The sequence below is a fragment of the Entelurus aequoreus genome, linkage group LG20, assembly GCF_033978785.1.
Source record: "Entelurus aequoreus isolate RoL-2023_Sb linkage group LG20, RoL_Eaeq_v1.1, whole genome shotgun sequence".
NCBI classification, from domain to species: domain Eukaryota; kingdom Metazoa; phylum Chordata; class Actinopteri; order Syngnathiformes; family Syngnathidae; genus Entelurus; species Entelurus aequoreus.
In genome coordinates this window covers 32,966,868-32,982,131 of record NC_084750.1, presented here as the reverse complement: position 1 = coordinate 32,982,131, position 15,264 = coordinate 32,966,868, and the positions used below count along the sequence as shown (strand labels likewise).

The 15,264-nt window shown below is 39.7% G+C and overlaps 1 protein-coding gene across 2 annotated transcripts in view; it reads right to left on the bottom strand.

Annotated features, from left to right (window-relative positions):
* Positions 1-1,577: 1,577 nt before the first annotated feature.
* The window catches only part of angpt1 (angiopoietin 1), a 208,506-nt gene continuing 194,819 nt past the window's right edge, over positions 1,578-15,264 (bottom strand). For both annotated transcript variants that reach the window (XM_062029975.1, XM_062029976.1), the window contains exons 8-9: positions 15,051-15,181; positions 1,578-4,263 (exon numbers count right to left, since the gene is read on the bottom strand). In XM_062029975.1, the coding sequence (XP_061885959.1) occupies positions 4,097-4,263; positions 15,051-15,181 (298 nt within the window). In that variant the 3' untranslated portion in view covers positions 1,578-4,096. The remainder of the gene's footprint in view (positions 4,264-15,050; positions 15,182-15,264) is intronic.

Here is a 15,264-nt window from a genome sequence, read left to right as displayed (position 1 = left end):
TGTGCACAACATCACACGTGGCAATACCAGCAGCACACCTGTCTCAAACCAATCTTTTATAATAACACTCAAATGAGAGGAGTCATTTTCATGAGATTATTTTGTAATATTAGTGATTTGGCCTACTTGTAATGAAAATAAAATAAATCTTGTTTTTCATAAACTATGGATTAGTATTGTACAATATGTCTGGGTGGGGGTCCTGCTTTGGAAATCATTTGTACCCCTTTCAGAGATCACATTTAGTTGCCCTTAAACATCCTCATGTTGCACAATGAAATGTAAGCATAGGATGAAGTGTGCATTCCTGTAACTTTCTCTAGTAACAGCATTCCATGATTAATATAAATAAATTAACATTAGTGATAAATGACAGTAGAATAAGCACACGTATGACTGAGGAGTCATAGTGTAACTTTGTGTGGTGTTTGAGTTGTCCGACTTTTTGTGTGGCCATAAACGCACCAGTGGCTTTGTGGTATGCGTGTTGGTGACAGATGACAACGTGGGTTTGGCCTGGTTTGTACGGCAGAAAATGACTAGTTTTTCGAGATAGGAGTGTTTTACTCATGTTTTTGGTGTGGTTATGGCCGAATATAAACAGTTTTGCTCAATAAAGTGATCGATATAATTCCTGTCCTTGAAGCATCTTGATAGACGTTACAATAATCGAACGGTGTTCAATTGAACGGTGTTGACGAACACCGTTAGGGCCGCTTGTTGTCACTGTCACTCAAAGTTGCATTGCAAAATTACACAGAATAAATGTGTTTATTTTGTTTAGAATTCAGATGGGATTTGATTTGGTGTACGGCATATATTTGCTGTGCGCAGAGGACACTTGAGCAGTGCGCAATTGCGCAGGTGCGCACCTTAGAGGGAACGTTGCCCTTGACCCATATCTAAAATCACCCTTGGGTCAAGTAAATGCAACTTTTGATGCAACAAAATCGTTGTTTTGGTGGAGATATTTTCAAAAATAACGACACCTAACAGTGTAGGTATTTTGTGACGAGCCCACATCATGGAAGTATAGTCCAAACATGCATTTTAACCATAGTGCATCACATTTTATTTGATAGCAACACAACATTGCCCACATGTTACAAAATATGTTTAAATAAATCAATGATCAAATCTACAGTTTAATGAGGTAAAAGCTGAGTTATCAGTGGCACACATCAACGGGGTTATCTTCATCGTGTTACTCCAACAATTACATCAGGTGTACCAATAATAGGAACCTAAAATGATTGATACACTCATACAGACACACACACTTTCAGCAACAAACAAGTGAAAGATGCACTTACACCAGACACATACTGTGTTTCTCCTCTCCTACAGTACCGTACCTTCCATGGATCCACATTCTGCTGTCGTTATGCGAACCTCGCGAAAAGACAATTAGACGTCGGGACGGACAATCTTCACAGTGTCTTGGCTGAATGAGCGTGTATCGGACACCTTGGTCTCCTTAGACGCGTCCTCGCTTATCCATGCGGACTGGACACTGACCGACTGTTGATGGGTTACTTTGTTGGGTCTGCTCCTGTCCCTGGCCATGCCCCCCCCACCCCCCCAACCCCAACAGACGATGGCTTGGAACACCGCAGAGGCCACCACAGTGTATTTGTTGTTGTTTTTAGTTTTGTAGCTGTTTGTTGAAATAGCTGGTTGCATCAACTCTTTTAATGTCTTTAACGTCCTTTGTGTTCTTTGATGCTTCCCTCTTACACACATGCTTATGTGTGCTATGGCTATGAGTTGTTTTTTCCCTTGGCCTCAGTCTGGACCCCCCTCTCCAAGGACCCAGGCTTAGACTGATTTTTTTCTTCTTCTCACCACCCTTAGCGTTTACCGGTTTTTCACCTTTTTTGTAAGGGGCACCAGAAGTTGGCAGACCCGTCAGCGATCCCGTTCTGTCTCCCTGTTATGTTTGTCTGATCTTGAATGGGATTGTGCTGAAAATCTTAATTTCCCCTCAGGGATTAATAAAGTATATCTGATTCTGATGTGAACAATTTGCTGCAAGACTAAATTGACTTGATTAATATCCAAACTCCAGCAGCATTGATGAACAATAGAAGATCTCAGAGTTGACCTTATGCTGACATGGGACAAATGAACATATCTGTTACATTTGCAAACCTGGGGCCGTATTTATCAAGCTTCTTAGAATTACTCCTAAGAAGTCTGCTAAGAGTTGACTTGTGAGTAAAGAAATTATTCGCTGAAAGCTGCACTTAAAAGTTAGTTATCAAGCGTCTTACTCACACTTTCAGCGAAGTGTAGGACTGAATCTTAAGTGTCACACTCAGAGCTGAGTTACGACATTACTATGTGCCGTACAACAGAATTTTAGGTGACGTCATTTCTGTGTCCATAGAAATGACCAATCACGGAAGGGAATCCCTTGTCTAAGAATAAAGAAATATCTTAGAAATATCTAAGTGGACAATGGGAGTGTATATTTTGTCAATAAACTACAAAATAATACAAAACAAACAAACAATATTGGCAATGAGTCAAAAATAAATGTTTCCTTTTCTTTCCAATTCATTACTTAGGCAACTAATTTGAAACTGGTGTGGGTGGCTCTATATATACTAGCCCACTGCAGCCACATGCAGAAGAGATGACGCCCCTTATTAAATCTGTGACAAAAATAATACCCGCTCTGTCTAAACCATACCGTTTGATCAGCTGCTCGTCATCAAGCAAAGCCAGGACATCCTTCCGCTCCCTGAACTTTCGCGCACGTCTCTCTCGCCTCAGTGCCATCGCCCGCTGGCAACTCCTAACCACTTAGGACGCCTCTGAAGGTCTCTTAAATATCGTGGAGAGTAGGAGTGATTCTTAGACTTAAGAAAGTTGATGAATAGCTTTTATTCTTAAGTTTGAGAGTATGACTAAATTTCGCAAATTCTCAGGACTTAAGTGTAAAATGGCACTCTAAGACGCTTGATAAATACGGCCCCTGGTTACCATCTTGATAAAAGCACTTATAGTTCTACGATGGTGAATGGCATTCTGCATGTACTTATACTTGTTGACAAATTAGTCACAAGGTTGAAGTCTGATTCCGGGGTGAGATCTTTATGTGGCCTAGCATTGCCCAGAGTCTACCTTGCCAACGGTTAGTTGAGTTTGAGACCCCTTTTTTCAAGTCGTAACATAACATCTTAACTCTTGTTTTTCTTTACATTGTGGCCCTCCTTCAAAGAATCTATCAATTGGATGGCACTGCTCAGCGTCCGCCCGTGAGTTCGAACCCCGGCCGAGTCATACCAAAGACTATAAAAATGGGACCCATTACCTCCCTGCTTGGCACTCGGCATCAAGGGTTGGAATTGGGGGTTAAAAAACCAAAATGATTCCCGAGCGCGGACACCGCTGCTGCTCACTGCTCCCCTCACCTCCCAGGAGGTGGAACAAGGGGATGGGTCGAATGCAGAGAGTAATTTCACCACACCTAATGTGTGTGTGACTATCAGTGGTACTTTAAACGCTAAATATGTCTACTCGGAAAATGATTACTACTACATAACTAACTGCCATCATAATTCGTATTTACACATGAAGTCCGCCTTTTTAAAGTCAACCCTAACGCACGTAGAAATGTAGAATGCACTGTAACGTAATAAAGACATTCACGTGATGGTGGCTAATGTATACAGTTGCCGTACGAGATGAATACCTAAAAAACACAAAGTATAATTATAACATTTCCAAAGACAAGTTGTGTCCTCAGAGCATAAGAGATCCGTTCTGTCCTGCAGTTTGTGAGTCGTCTCTGCTCTGCACTATTCCGACCGTCCTAAAAAGAACAATCCCCACATTTCTTGTTATTCAAATTTCCCAGTGTGGGATAAACACACATGACCTATTTTTGTACCTTAAATAATTGCAAGTGTGCTATTGTGATGGGGTGCATAAATCACGCCTCACTTTGTTTTCCTTCCCCACGGCTCTTACTGCAGTTCCAGCGAGGAGGGGGAAAAAAAAAAAGGTTACGACGCACGGCCGGTGAAATGAGATGAGGACAAAACTGGAAGCGTCCCACTAATGCGCTACGTAGCCGCGGTTTTAACGGCTAGGAGGAGAAGTCCAACGGGCGGATCATCATGCCTGTGGCTCGTAGCGAGTAGCTGGGGCCTTTAAAGTAGTGCCACTTGATGCCGTTTAACTTCCCCACGTGTTGTCCTTGCGTGAAGTACATGCCGTTAAGGTTGGATGGGCCACAGGCGTCAAACCACCAACCTAGACAGAGAACATGACAATAAACAGTTTAGTACCATTATCAATCATCTTTCTGTGATGTTGTTTTATTTATTTTTTATTGTTTTTAATTTTGTCCTGTCCAGCTACTAAGGCAAATCATATTGTTGATGTAGATGTACAGATTTACTTTAAAAAAGAGAAGTATGGCATACTTATTTGTATTTGGAGGGGATAGAAAGAGAACTACAGAACTTTCCTCCAGAAGGTCTTATCTTTGTCCATGTGATGTCAGTTGAAACAAAACTGTAGCTATTTGGCCACAATACCCAGCAATATGTTTGGAGGAGAAAAGGTGAGGCCTTTATTCCCAGGAACATCAGGCCTACTGTCAAGCATGGTGGTGGTAGTATTATGCTCTGGGCCTGTTTTGCTGCCAATGGAACTGGTGCTTTACAGAGAGTTAATGGGACAATAAAAAAAGGAGGATTACCTCTAAATTATTCAGGACAACCTAAAATCATCAGCCCGGAGGTTGGGTCTTGGGCGCAGTTGGGTGTTCCAACAGGACAATTACCCTAAACACACGTCAAAAGTGGTAAAGGAATGGCTAAATCAGGCTACAATTAACGTTTTAGAATGGCCTTCCCAAAGTCCTGACTTAAACGTGTGGACAATGCTGAAGAAAAAAAGTCCATGTCACAAAACCAACAAATTTAGCTGAACTGCATCAATTTTGTCAAGAGGAGTTTGGAGGTAATCCTCCTTTTTCATTGTCCCATTTACTCTCTGTAAAGCACCAGTTCCATTGGCAGCAAAACAGGCCCAGAGCATAATACTACCACCACCATGCTTGATGGTATGTATGGTGTTCCTGGGATTAAAGGCCTGACCTTTTCTCCACCAAACATATTGCTGGGTATTGTGGCCAAACAGCTAATTTTTTGTTTCATCTGACCTCAGAACTTTCCTCCAGAAGGTCTTATCGTTATGTCAGATGAAACAAAAATTTACCAATTTTGTCAAGAGGAGCGGTCAAAAATTCAACTAGAAATCATTAAAAAACGAAATTCAGTTGACAGTAAAAAGTCATTGTCGCAATTGTTGTTGGATATGACTTTAAACCGGAACCAACCGTGCATCACTATAGCTCTTGTCTCAAAGTAGGTGTACTGTCATGACCTGCCACATTACGCCGTGACTTAGTTTGAGTTTTTTTCTGTTTTCCTGTGTGTAGTGTTTTAGTTCTTGTCTTGCGCTCCTATTTTAGTGGCTTTTTCTCTTTTTTTTGGTTTTTTCCTGTAGCAGTTTCATGTCTTCCTTTGAGCGCTATTCCCCGCACCTGCTTTGTTTTAGCCGTCAAGAATATTTCAGTTGTTTTTATCCTTCTTTGTGGGGACATTGTTGATTGTCATGTCATGTTCGGGTGTACTTTGTGGACGCCGTCTTTGCTCCACAGTAAGTCTTTGCTGTTGTCCAGCATTCTGTTTTTGTTTACTTTGTAGCCAGGTCAGTTTTAGTTTTGTTCTGCATAGCCTTCCCTAAGCTTCAATGCCTTTTCTTAGGGGCACTCACCTTTTGTTTATTTTTGGTTTAAGCAATAGACACCTTTTTACCTGCACACTGCCTCCCGCTGTTTCCGACATCTACAAAGCAATTAGCTACCGGCTGCCACCTACTGATATGGAAGAGTATTACACGGTTACTGTACCGAGCTCTAGACAGCACCGACACTCAACAACAACACATCATTTGCAGACTATAATTACTGGTTTGCAAAACATATTTTTAACCCAAATAGGTGAAATTAGATAATCTCCCACGGCACACCAGCCTGTATCAGTGGTTGAAAAACACTGTTCTAGGGGGCGTTCGCGGCCCAACAATGGTTAAAACACACTGAATTCGATCACCCGTTTCTAGAAAAACTAACCGCATTACTGGTCAGGAATGTGTGCAAACTTATGTTGAACTACAAGAAAATTAATTAATACACAATTGTTTTGTACAAAATATGCCTCAAATTCAAATGTAAAGTTTGAATCAAAAAGTATACAAACCTCTTCACATTAGGTTTGTACGGTATACCAGTACTAGTATAGTATCACGGTACTAATGAATCAAAAACGGTACTATACTCTGTTTGAAAAGTACCGGTTCCCAACGGGCATGAGGGCGCGCCATCACGTCGTGACATTGCTGGGTTTACGAGCAGACGAGCATGTTCGGCAGCGCACAATCACAGAGTACTTACAAGCAGAAGACAGAAAAGGGAGAATGGACACATTTTTGGCCTAAAAGCTGACAATAAAGGTGAAGTTATAACACTGAAACACCCTCAGGAAGAGGTGCTTTAAGAAATGGCTAGCTACTTCCACAGTCCACAGTGTTTTAGCTACTTCTAAATCACAAGTTTTTGTCTCCATGGCCACAAATAAAGTAAGTTTCTTACAAGTATCATCCCTGCAGGACGAGAAATAGCTAAACATGCTTCACTACACACCGTAGGAGGATAGAATAGCTCACTGGCGTCACCGCTAACAAACGCTAGCAGGCCTGAATGTAAACAAACGCCATGGGTGGATCTACACCTAACATCCACTGTAATGATACCAAGTACAAGAGTGTACCTAGTCGATACTACTATGATTACATCGATATTTTTTATTGTCAAAAAATCTTTTTTCCGTTTTTAAAATTCATATTATGTTTATAAACTCAGGAAATATGTCCCTGGACACATGAGGACTTAAATTATGACCAATGTATGATCCTGTAACTACTTGGTATCGGATCCACACCTAAATTTGTGGCATCATTCAAATCTGAAGAATAAGTGATTATTACATTTTAACAGAAGTGTAGATAGTGTAGACAGTAAATGAAGAAGTAGATTAATAATCCATTTTTACAGCTTGTACTTTGTAATGTTGACAACATAGTAGAATGGAAAATGACTTAGCAGACAAATTAGGAGCCTTTGTTTGTTTACTTACTACAGAAAGACAAGTTGTCTAGTATGTTCACTATTTTATTTAAGGACAAAATTGTTCTTGGATTGCAATCAAAACACATTTTTTTGTTAAAATAAAGCCAATAATGCCATTTTTGTGGTCCCCTTTATTTAGAAAAGTATTGGCAAGTATCGGAATACATTTTGGTACCGGGACAACCCTATTTCACATTAAAAAAAAAGCAAGTGTAAAATTTTTTTTGGAATGGGCAGGGGGCTCAAAGTACAATTCTGCAAAGTGCCCGGATTTAGCCAGGGCGACCGTGCTGGCGACTATTTCACACCCATCTGTCAGTGGGGTCATTAGCATGCCAGTACTGTACCTGCTGCTGAACTCTTTCCGTACCTCACTCTATTTAAAGACTACGAGTGGAAATCACGGTCGGGGGCTCTCAAGGTGACACACTTCATACAGTCGTGGTCAAAAGTTTACATACACTTGTAAAGAACATAATGTCATGGCTGTCTTGAGTTTCCAATTATTTCTACAACTCTTATTTTTTTTGTGATAGAGTGATTGGAGCACATACTTGTTGGTCACAAAAAACATTCATGAAGTTTGGTTCTTTTATGAATTTATTATGGGTCTACTGAACATGTGACCAAATCTGCTGGGTCAAAAGTATACATACAGCAATGTTAATATTTGCTTACATGTCCCTTGGCAAGTTTCACTGCAATAAGGTGCTTTTGGTAGCCATCCACAAGCTTCTGGTTGAATTTTTGACCACTCCTCTTGACAAAATGGGTGCAGTTCAACTAAATTTGTTGGTTTTCTGACATGGACTTGTTTCTTCAGCATTGTCCTTTGGGAAGGCCATTCTAAAACCTTAATTCTAGCCTGATTTAGCCATTCCTTTACCACTTTTGACGTGTGTTTGGGGTCATTGTCCTGTTGGAACACCCAACTGCGCCCAAGACCCAACCTCCGGGCTGATGATTTTAGGTTGTCCAGAAGAATTTGGAGGTAATCCTCCTTTTTCATTGTCCCATTTACTCTCTGTAAAGCACCAGTTCCAGAGCATAATACTACCACCACAATGCTTGACGGTAGGTATGGTGTCCATGGAATTAAAGGCCTCACCTTTTTTCCTTCAAACATATTGCTGGGTATTGTGGTCAAACAGCTACATTTTTGTTTCATCTGAACACAGAACTTTCCTCCAGAAGGTCTTATCTTTGTCCATGTGATGTCAGATGAAACAAAAATTGGCCAATTTTGTCAAGACAAAGTAAAACATCTTTTGCACAATCAGTTTTTTCATATAAAGCGATAAAGGAATGGAACAACCTCACAACAAACTTGAAAAGTCTAACAGATTACTCTTCATTCACAATTCACATGCTTTTTGTTTTTATTCTATTGTAATATTTTTCTATTTTGTTTCCATTTATACCCCCATTATTTACTTTTTTAAATTCAAATTTTTAATTTTCCTGAGGGAACTCTCCTGAAGGAATCAATAAAGTACTATATATCTATCTATTGAAGTTAAAAAGTGGCTTTAGAGCAATCAAAGCTGCTCACACGGTTACTAAGGTGGGCACTATGTTTGACACATCAACTTAATGTGTATTATATTTATCCATGAGAGCATTTTTATTGTAAATTGTGAGGTGTGTCTGAAAATCATGGTTGTTTTTACGAATGATGACAGATGTGAACAAGAGCATATATTGTCTTTGTGTGATGATGTTGTATTGTATATTAAGTATGTGTCCATGAAAGGGCATTTTATGACTTTTCTTAATTTGATTACATGCTATGTCATCATTGTATTGCATGCTTTTTGTATCCCTTTAATTTAGGTATCTAAGGACTGCAGATGGAAATGAGCTATTTAGCTATAATCTGGTACAGAACATATCGGTCTTTGAGCTTAATGTTTCTGTGCATTGTCCCTTCAAATAAAAACTATATTAAACTAAACTAAGAGGAGTGGTCAAAAATTCACCCAGAAGCTTGCCAGAAGCTTGTGGATGGCTACCAAAAGCGCCTTATTGCAGTGAAACTTGCCAAGGGACATGTAACCAAATATTAACATTGCTGTATGCAGTGTTGTAACGCGTTACTGTAACACCGTTAGTTTCGGCGGTAACTAGTAATCTAACGCGTTATTTTTTTATATTCAGTAACTCAGTTACCGTTACTACATGATGCGTTACTGCGTTATTTTACGTTATTTTTTATGTACTATCGGCTGGAAACAGAAGCGCTGCGGTGTCTTTCTTTTGAATCTTCCTCTGTCACACGCCGGAGAGAAAAAAAGAGGCGTACACACGTGTGTGTGTGTCTGGGGAGGAGGGTGGGGGGAGGGCGTGTCTTCGGTTCGGCACACACGTGATCCGCGGTTTGATATATGAAACAAAAAAAAAAGGTGTCGGCACGTTCAGTCCACACACAGCGTGGTCATGGCGAGCGGAGGAGCTTGAACGCCCCGCGCCATTTAATCGGTGTGTTTATAGGTGCAGTCAGACTCTGTTGTGCAAAACGAGGCTTTTAAACACATGCTGAACGTGCTTGAGCCACGTTACGACATCCCGTCGCGCACCCACTTCAGCGATAAGATTTTGCCAGATCTTTATACTCTGCATTGACCCACAACACCCTGCAGACACATGTCAAAGACATCATCAACCTGTCTGATGATGTGAGAGTGGCAGAGGAGGTCCTCCAGGTGCTTAAACCCCTCAAAAGTGTTACATCTCCACCGAGCACTGAAACTTCACCATCTGTGTCAATGATCCTGCCACTGAAAACAAGGATTGTACAATCCATGACTCCAAGTGTGGAAGACAGCAGCATCATTCCAGATGTCAGGCTTTATTTCACTATCTATGTTTCAAGGAAGATGATGTGTCTTCTTATGTTGCTCTTTCAGTTGTTTTTTATTAATGGTCATTGGTCCAAGTTTAAAGAAAGGAGAAATGCCTTTTTATGTTGCACTGTTTTTCATTAATTATGTTAAAAGGAAAATAAAAATGCATGTCAAGTTGATCAACAGATTGTATTATTCTCCAGTGCAATAACAGTACTGAAATGAAGGCTAAAAGGCCATTAATGGGAGCTTTAAAAAAAAAGAAGAAGAAAAAAAGAAGTAACTAAATAGTTACTTTTCACAGTAACGCATTACTTTTTGGTGTAAGTAACTGAGTTAGTAACTGAGTTACTTTTGAAATTAAGTAACTAGTAATTGTAACTAGTTACTGGTTTTCAGTAACTAACCCAACACTGGCTGTATGTATACTTTTGACCCAGCAGATTTGGTCACATTTTAAGTAGACCCATAATAAATTCATAAAAGAACCAAACTTCATGAATGTTTTTTGTGACCAACAAGTATGTGCTCCAATCACTCTATCACAAAAAAATAAGAGTTGTAGAAATTATTGGAAACCATGACATTATGTTCTTTACAAGTGAACTTTTGACCACGACTGTAGTTCCTGGGTTAGCTATTCAGAAATCTGTATATTGCATATAAAAAGGCATGAGGGTGTATTTTTTTCCATACGGGCAAAGCAACATTCATGTCTCCTATCTTGGGCTGGTGAACTCTGCCTTGCTGATACAGTCAGATATAGAACATATGCCAGGCATGGTATGTGTCACACACTCCCTCCTGTGTCAGACCTGAACGCCACTGTGGACCCGTGACATTTCGCCACACTTGTCAGCGGTCACCGGCGATGCCCTTGTGGCGGGGATGCTGCTTTGCGAGAACTGCAAACCGCGTTAGACGGCCGACACACAGCTGTGGAAGAAAAAAGTCCGCTTGCCAATATCAAGGTCGTGTTTCGTGAGAAATGAATAAAACACGACCCGGTACATTTTTATACGACATAATGAGCTCATTACTCGAAGCACTACATGATGTAAGGTGGTGTTTAAGCTAAATCATTAGTTTGTCATAAATCGGAGATGTTTGATATGAATCAGTGGTTTGGAAGTTGCCGTGGTGATAATAACTACTATGTTTTTCCTGCTGAGTAAGATAAGGAACATACTCCCTACTTTGTTCATTTTGGTTCCATGTACAGTACAGGCCAAAAGTTTGGACACACCTTCTCCTCATTTACTGCGTTTTCTTTATTTTCATGACTATTTATAAATGATAAATGATAAATGGGTTATACTTGTATAGGGCTTTTCTACCTTCAAGGTACTCAAAGCGCTTTGACAGTATTTCCACATTTACCCATTCACACACTGATGGCGGGAGCTGCCATGCAAGGCGCTAACCAGCAGCCATCAGAGGCAAAGGGTGAAGTGTCTTGCCCAAGGACACAACGGACGTGACTAGGAAGGTAGAAGGTGGGAATTGAACCCCAGTAACCAGCAACACTCCGATTGCTGGCACAGCCACTCTATCAACTTCGCCACGCCGTCCATTTACATTGTAGATTGTCACTGAAGGCATCGCAACTATGAATGAACACATGTGGAGTTATGTACTTAACAAAAAAAGGTGAAATAACTGAAAACATGTTTTATATTCTAGTTTCTTCAAAATAGCCACCCTTTGCTCTGATTACTGTTTCGCACACTCTTGGCATTCTCTCAATGAGCTTCAAGAGGTAGTCACCTGAAATAAATAAAGTACACAACAAGAGATGTCCAATAATGGCTTTTTTGCCGATATCCGATATTCCGATATTGTCCAACTCTTAATTACAGATTCCGATATCAACCGATACCGATATATGCAGTTGTGGAATTAACACATTATAATGCCTAATTTTGTTGTGATGCCCCGCTGGATACATTAAACAATGTAACAAGGTTTTCCAAAATAAATCAACTCAAGTTATGGAAAAAAATGCCAACATGGCACTGCCATATTTATTATTGAAGTCACAAAGTGCATTATTTTTTTTTTAACATGCCTCAAAACAGCAGCTTGGAATTTGGGACATGCTCTCCCTGAGAGAGCATGAGGACGTTGAGGTGGGCGGGGTTGAGATGGGGGGGAGGGGGGGGTAGCGGGGGGTGTATATTGTTGCGTCCCGGAAGAGTTAGTGCTGCAAGGGATTCTGGGTATTTGTTATGTTTTGTTTATGTTGTGTTACGGTGCGGATGTTCTCCCGAAATGTGTTTGTCATTCTTGTTTGGTGTGGGTTCACAGTGTGGCGCATATTTTTAACAGTGTTAAAGTTGTTTATATGGCCACTCAGTGTGACCTGTATGGCTGTTGACCAAGTTTGTTGCATTCACTTGTGTGTGTGAAAAGCCGTAAGTATTATGTGATTGGGCCGGCAAGACAAGCATTTTTTTTATCATCTTTAAAATCCAAAGAAACTAAAAAATGTGTGTTCTTGTCTCTCATAATGATTGTGAACCATAGGCAGAATTCTAAAAAAAGTACAGTTCCCCCTATGATGTATTGGCCACAGTAACATTAACACACACTAGGGGAAATAAAACACTGTACTTTCATCAAGTGATTCTTTGCTGTGCTGCGAGATGGAGCCCTGAGTACCACTAGTGCTACACACACCACAGTTTGAGAATCAAAGAGTGTTTAAATCACAGGGGTGTCAAACGTACGGCCCGCGGGCAGGATCAGGCCCGTGAACAGGTTTTATCCGGCCCATGGGATGAGCTTGCTACGTATTAAAATAACATCCTCTAATTTGATTTTGATATTATGTTTTTTATCTTTGTTAACACCAATGAGTTGAATGATTACATTTAAAAAAAACAACAACAACATTATGATTTGTACATTTTCAGAATGTTCTTGTTCTTTTTTTAAACAAATAAAAACAATCTGAAGTTGTCTTTATTTTTAAGTTATCGTGCCCCGATTTTACCAGTCCGGCCTACTTGGGAGTAGATTTTTCTCCATGTGGCCCCCGATCTAAAATAGGTTTTACACCCCTGGTTTAAACGGTCATAAAGTACTTTTTCTGCATTTCTGCCCTCATTTATGTGGCAAAATCGTATTTTACTCTATATTTTACATATTTTCACCGATGTCATTCAATAGCTTGCAGCAAATACATGAAGCGGTGAGTACACGGCTGCATGAGCATCAGGATTGAGTCAGTGTTGTCCTTGGAGCCTGGCAACAAGCAATGAATCAAACGCTATCGGGGTGTTGACCCGTGACTTGATGCCAGCTCTTATTGTCCAATTTATTCGCGGTGACATGCAGCGATACCAGCTTGATTAGTTGTCAGAAAGCAGTTAAAGAGCCGTTCGGGTCACTGGCCTCCACTTTCAAGACAGGAGGAGCGATGTCATGTTAAATCACGCTGACATTTGGTGCTGCGCCCAAACATTTTTATTATTATGCTCACTTTCCAACTCCAGCTCAACTGGGAGGAGATGCAAACTGCGGCTTAGTACGTGTAGTTAGATCAGATCTAGGCAAATTAAGCTTTTCAATCTGGCCCGCCGGACATTCCCAAATAATTTTTTTAGTTCTTTAAGATGGAAACTGTAGCTGCCATTATATATATATATATATATATATATATATATATATATATATATATATATATATATATATATATATATATATATATATATATATATATACACACACACACACACTGCAGGCCAAAAGTTTGGACACACCTTCTCATTCAATGCGTTTTCTTTATTTTCATGACTATTTACATTGTAGATTGTCACTGAAGGCATCAAAACTATGAATGAACACATGTGGAGTTATGTACTGAACAAAAAAAGGTGAAATAACTAAAAACATGTTTTATATTCTAGTTTCTTCAAAATAGCCACCCTTTGCTCTGATTACTGTTTTGCACACTCTTGGACTTTTCTGGATGAGCTTCAAGAGGTAGTCACCTGAAATGGTTTTTACTCCACAGGTGTCATAGTTTTGATGCCTTTAGTGACAATCTACAAAGTAAATAGTCATGAAAATAAAGAAACTGCATTCAAATGAGAAGGTGTGTCCAAACTCCTGTACTGTATATATATATATATATATATATATATATATATATATATATACACACACATATATATATACATATATATATATATATATATATATATATATATAGTCAAGGTTTCTGTGGTTTATCCGTTATACTAAAAAAATTTGACTGAAAAACTCTGTTGTCCCACATGCCATTAGACTGTACAACTCCTCTCTGGGAGGGAGGGAGGGTACTAGGATGACAGGGGATGCAAAACAATAATACTTTTTCATAACATGGTCACTACTGCCTAGTTTCTCTTGTTATATTCTGATTTTACTGTTATAGTTTTATTATCATCGTTGCTTTTTATTTTTTATTCTTATTGTAATATTTTTCTATTTTGTTTCCATTATCCCCATTATTTACTTTTTTACTTTTGAAATGCGATCTCAATTCTGTGCACTGCTGCTGGAATTTTTATTTTCCTGAGGGAACTCTCCTGAAGGAATCAATAAAGTACTATTTATCTATCTATACAGTGCTCAATACCTGGGTAGAGCGGAATATACGTTAGGTCAGAAAAAACACAGAGGCTATATCATCCCTACAAGCCTACAATCTCCCGACAAGCAGGGAAACCTGCGAAACAGGCTTGTAGGGATGATATAGCCTCTGTGTTTTTTCTGACCTAACACACATATACATATATATATATATATATATATATATATATATATATATATATATATATATATATATATATATATATATATATATATATATATATATATACATGAATGTGCGTGTGTGTGTATGTAATGTTTTTTTAAAATATTATAGTGTCTTTAAAGTGTGCATTTTTGTAAAGGCTTCATTCAACACGTCCTCTGTTTGGCCATGAAACGTATGGATCTGCACTCACCACCAGTGAGCATGAGAGCGCACTTGCACATGCAGTTATCGTTGTCCATGTCCTTGGTGCTGAAGTCCGCCCCGTGGATCACCAGGCTGCTCTGTCTGCCTGCCGTCCCGCTGTGGCTTTTCAGGAACAGCCTGAAAGACATCAGGAAGAGGGGAGGCCGGACGTGAAAACGGGGTGAGGCCGAGGGAAGAAGGGCCACGGCGGCGTGAGTGAC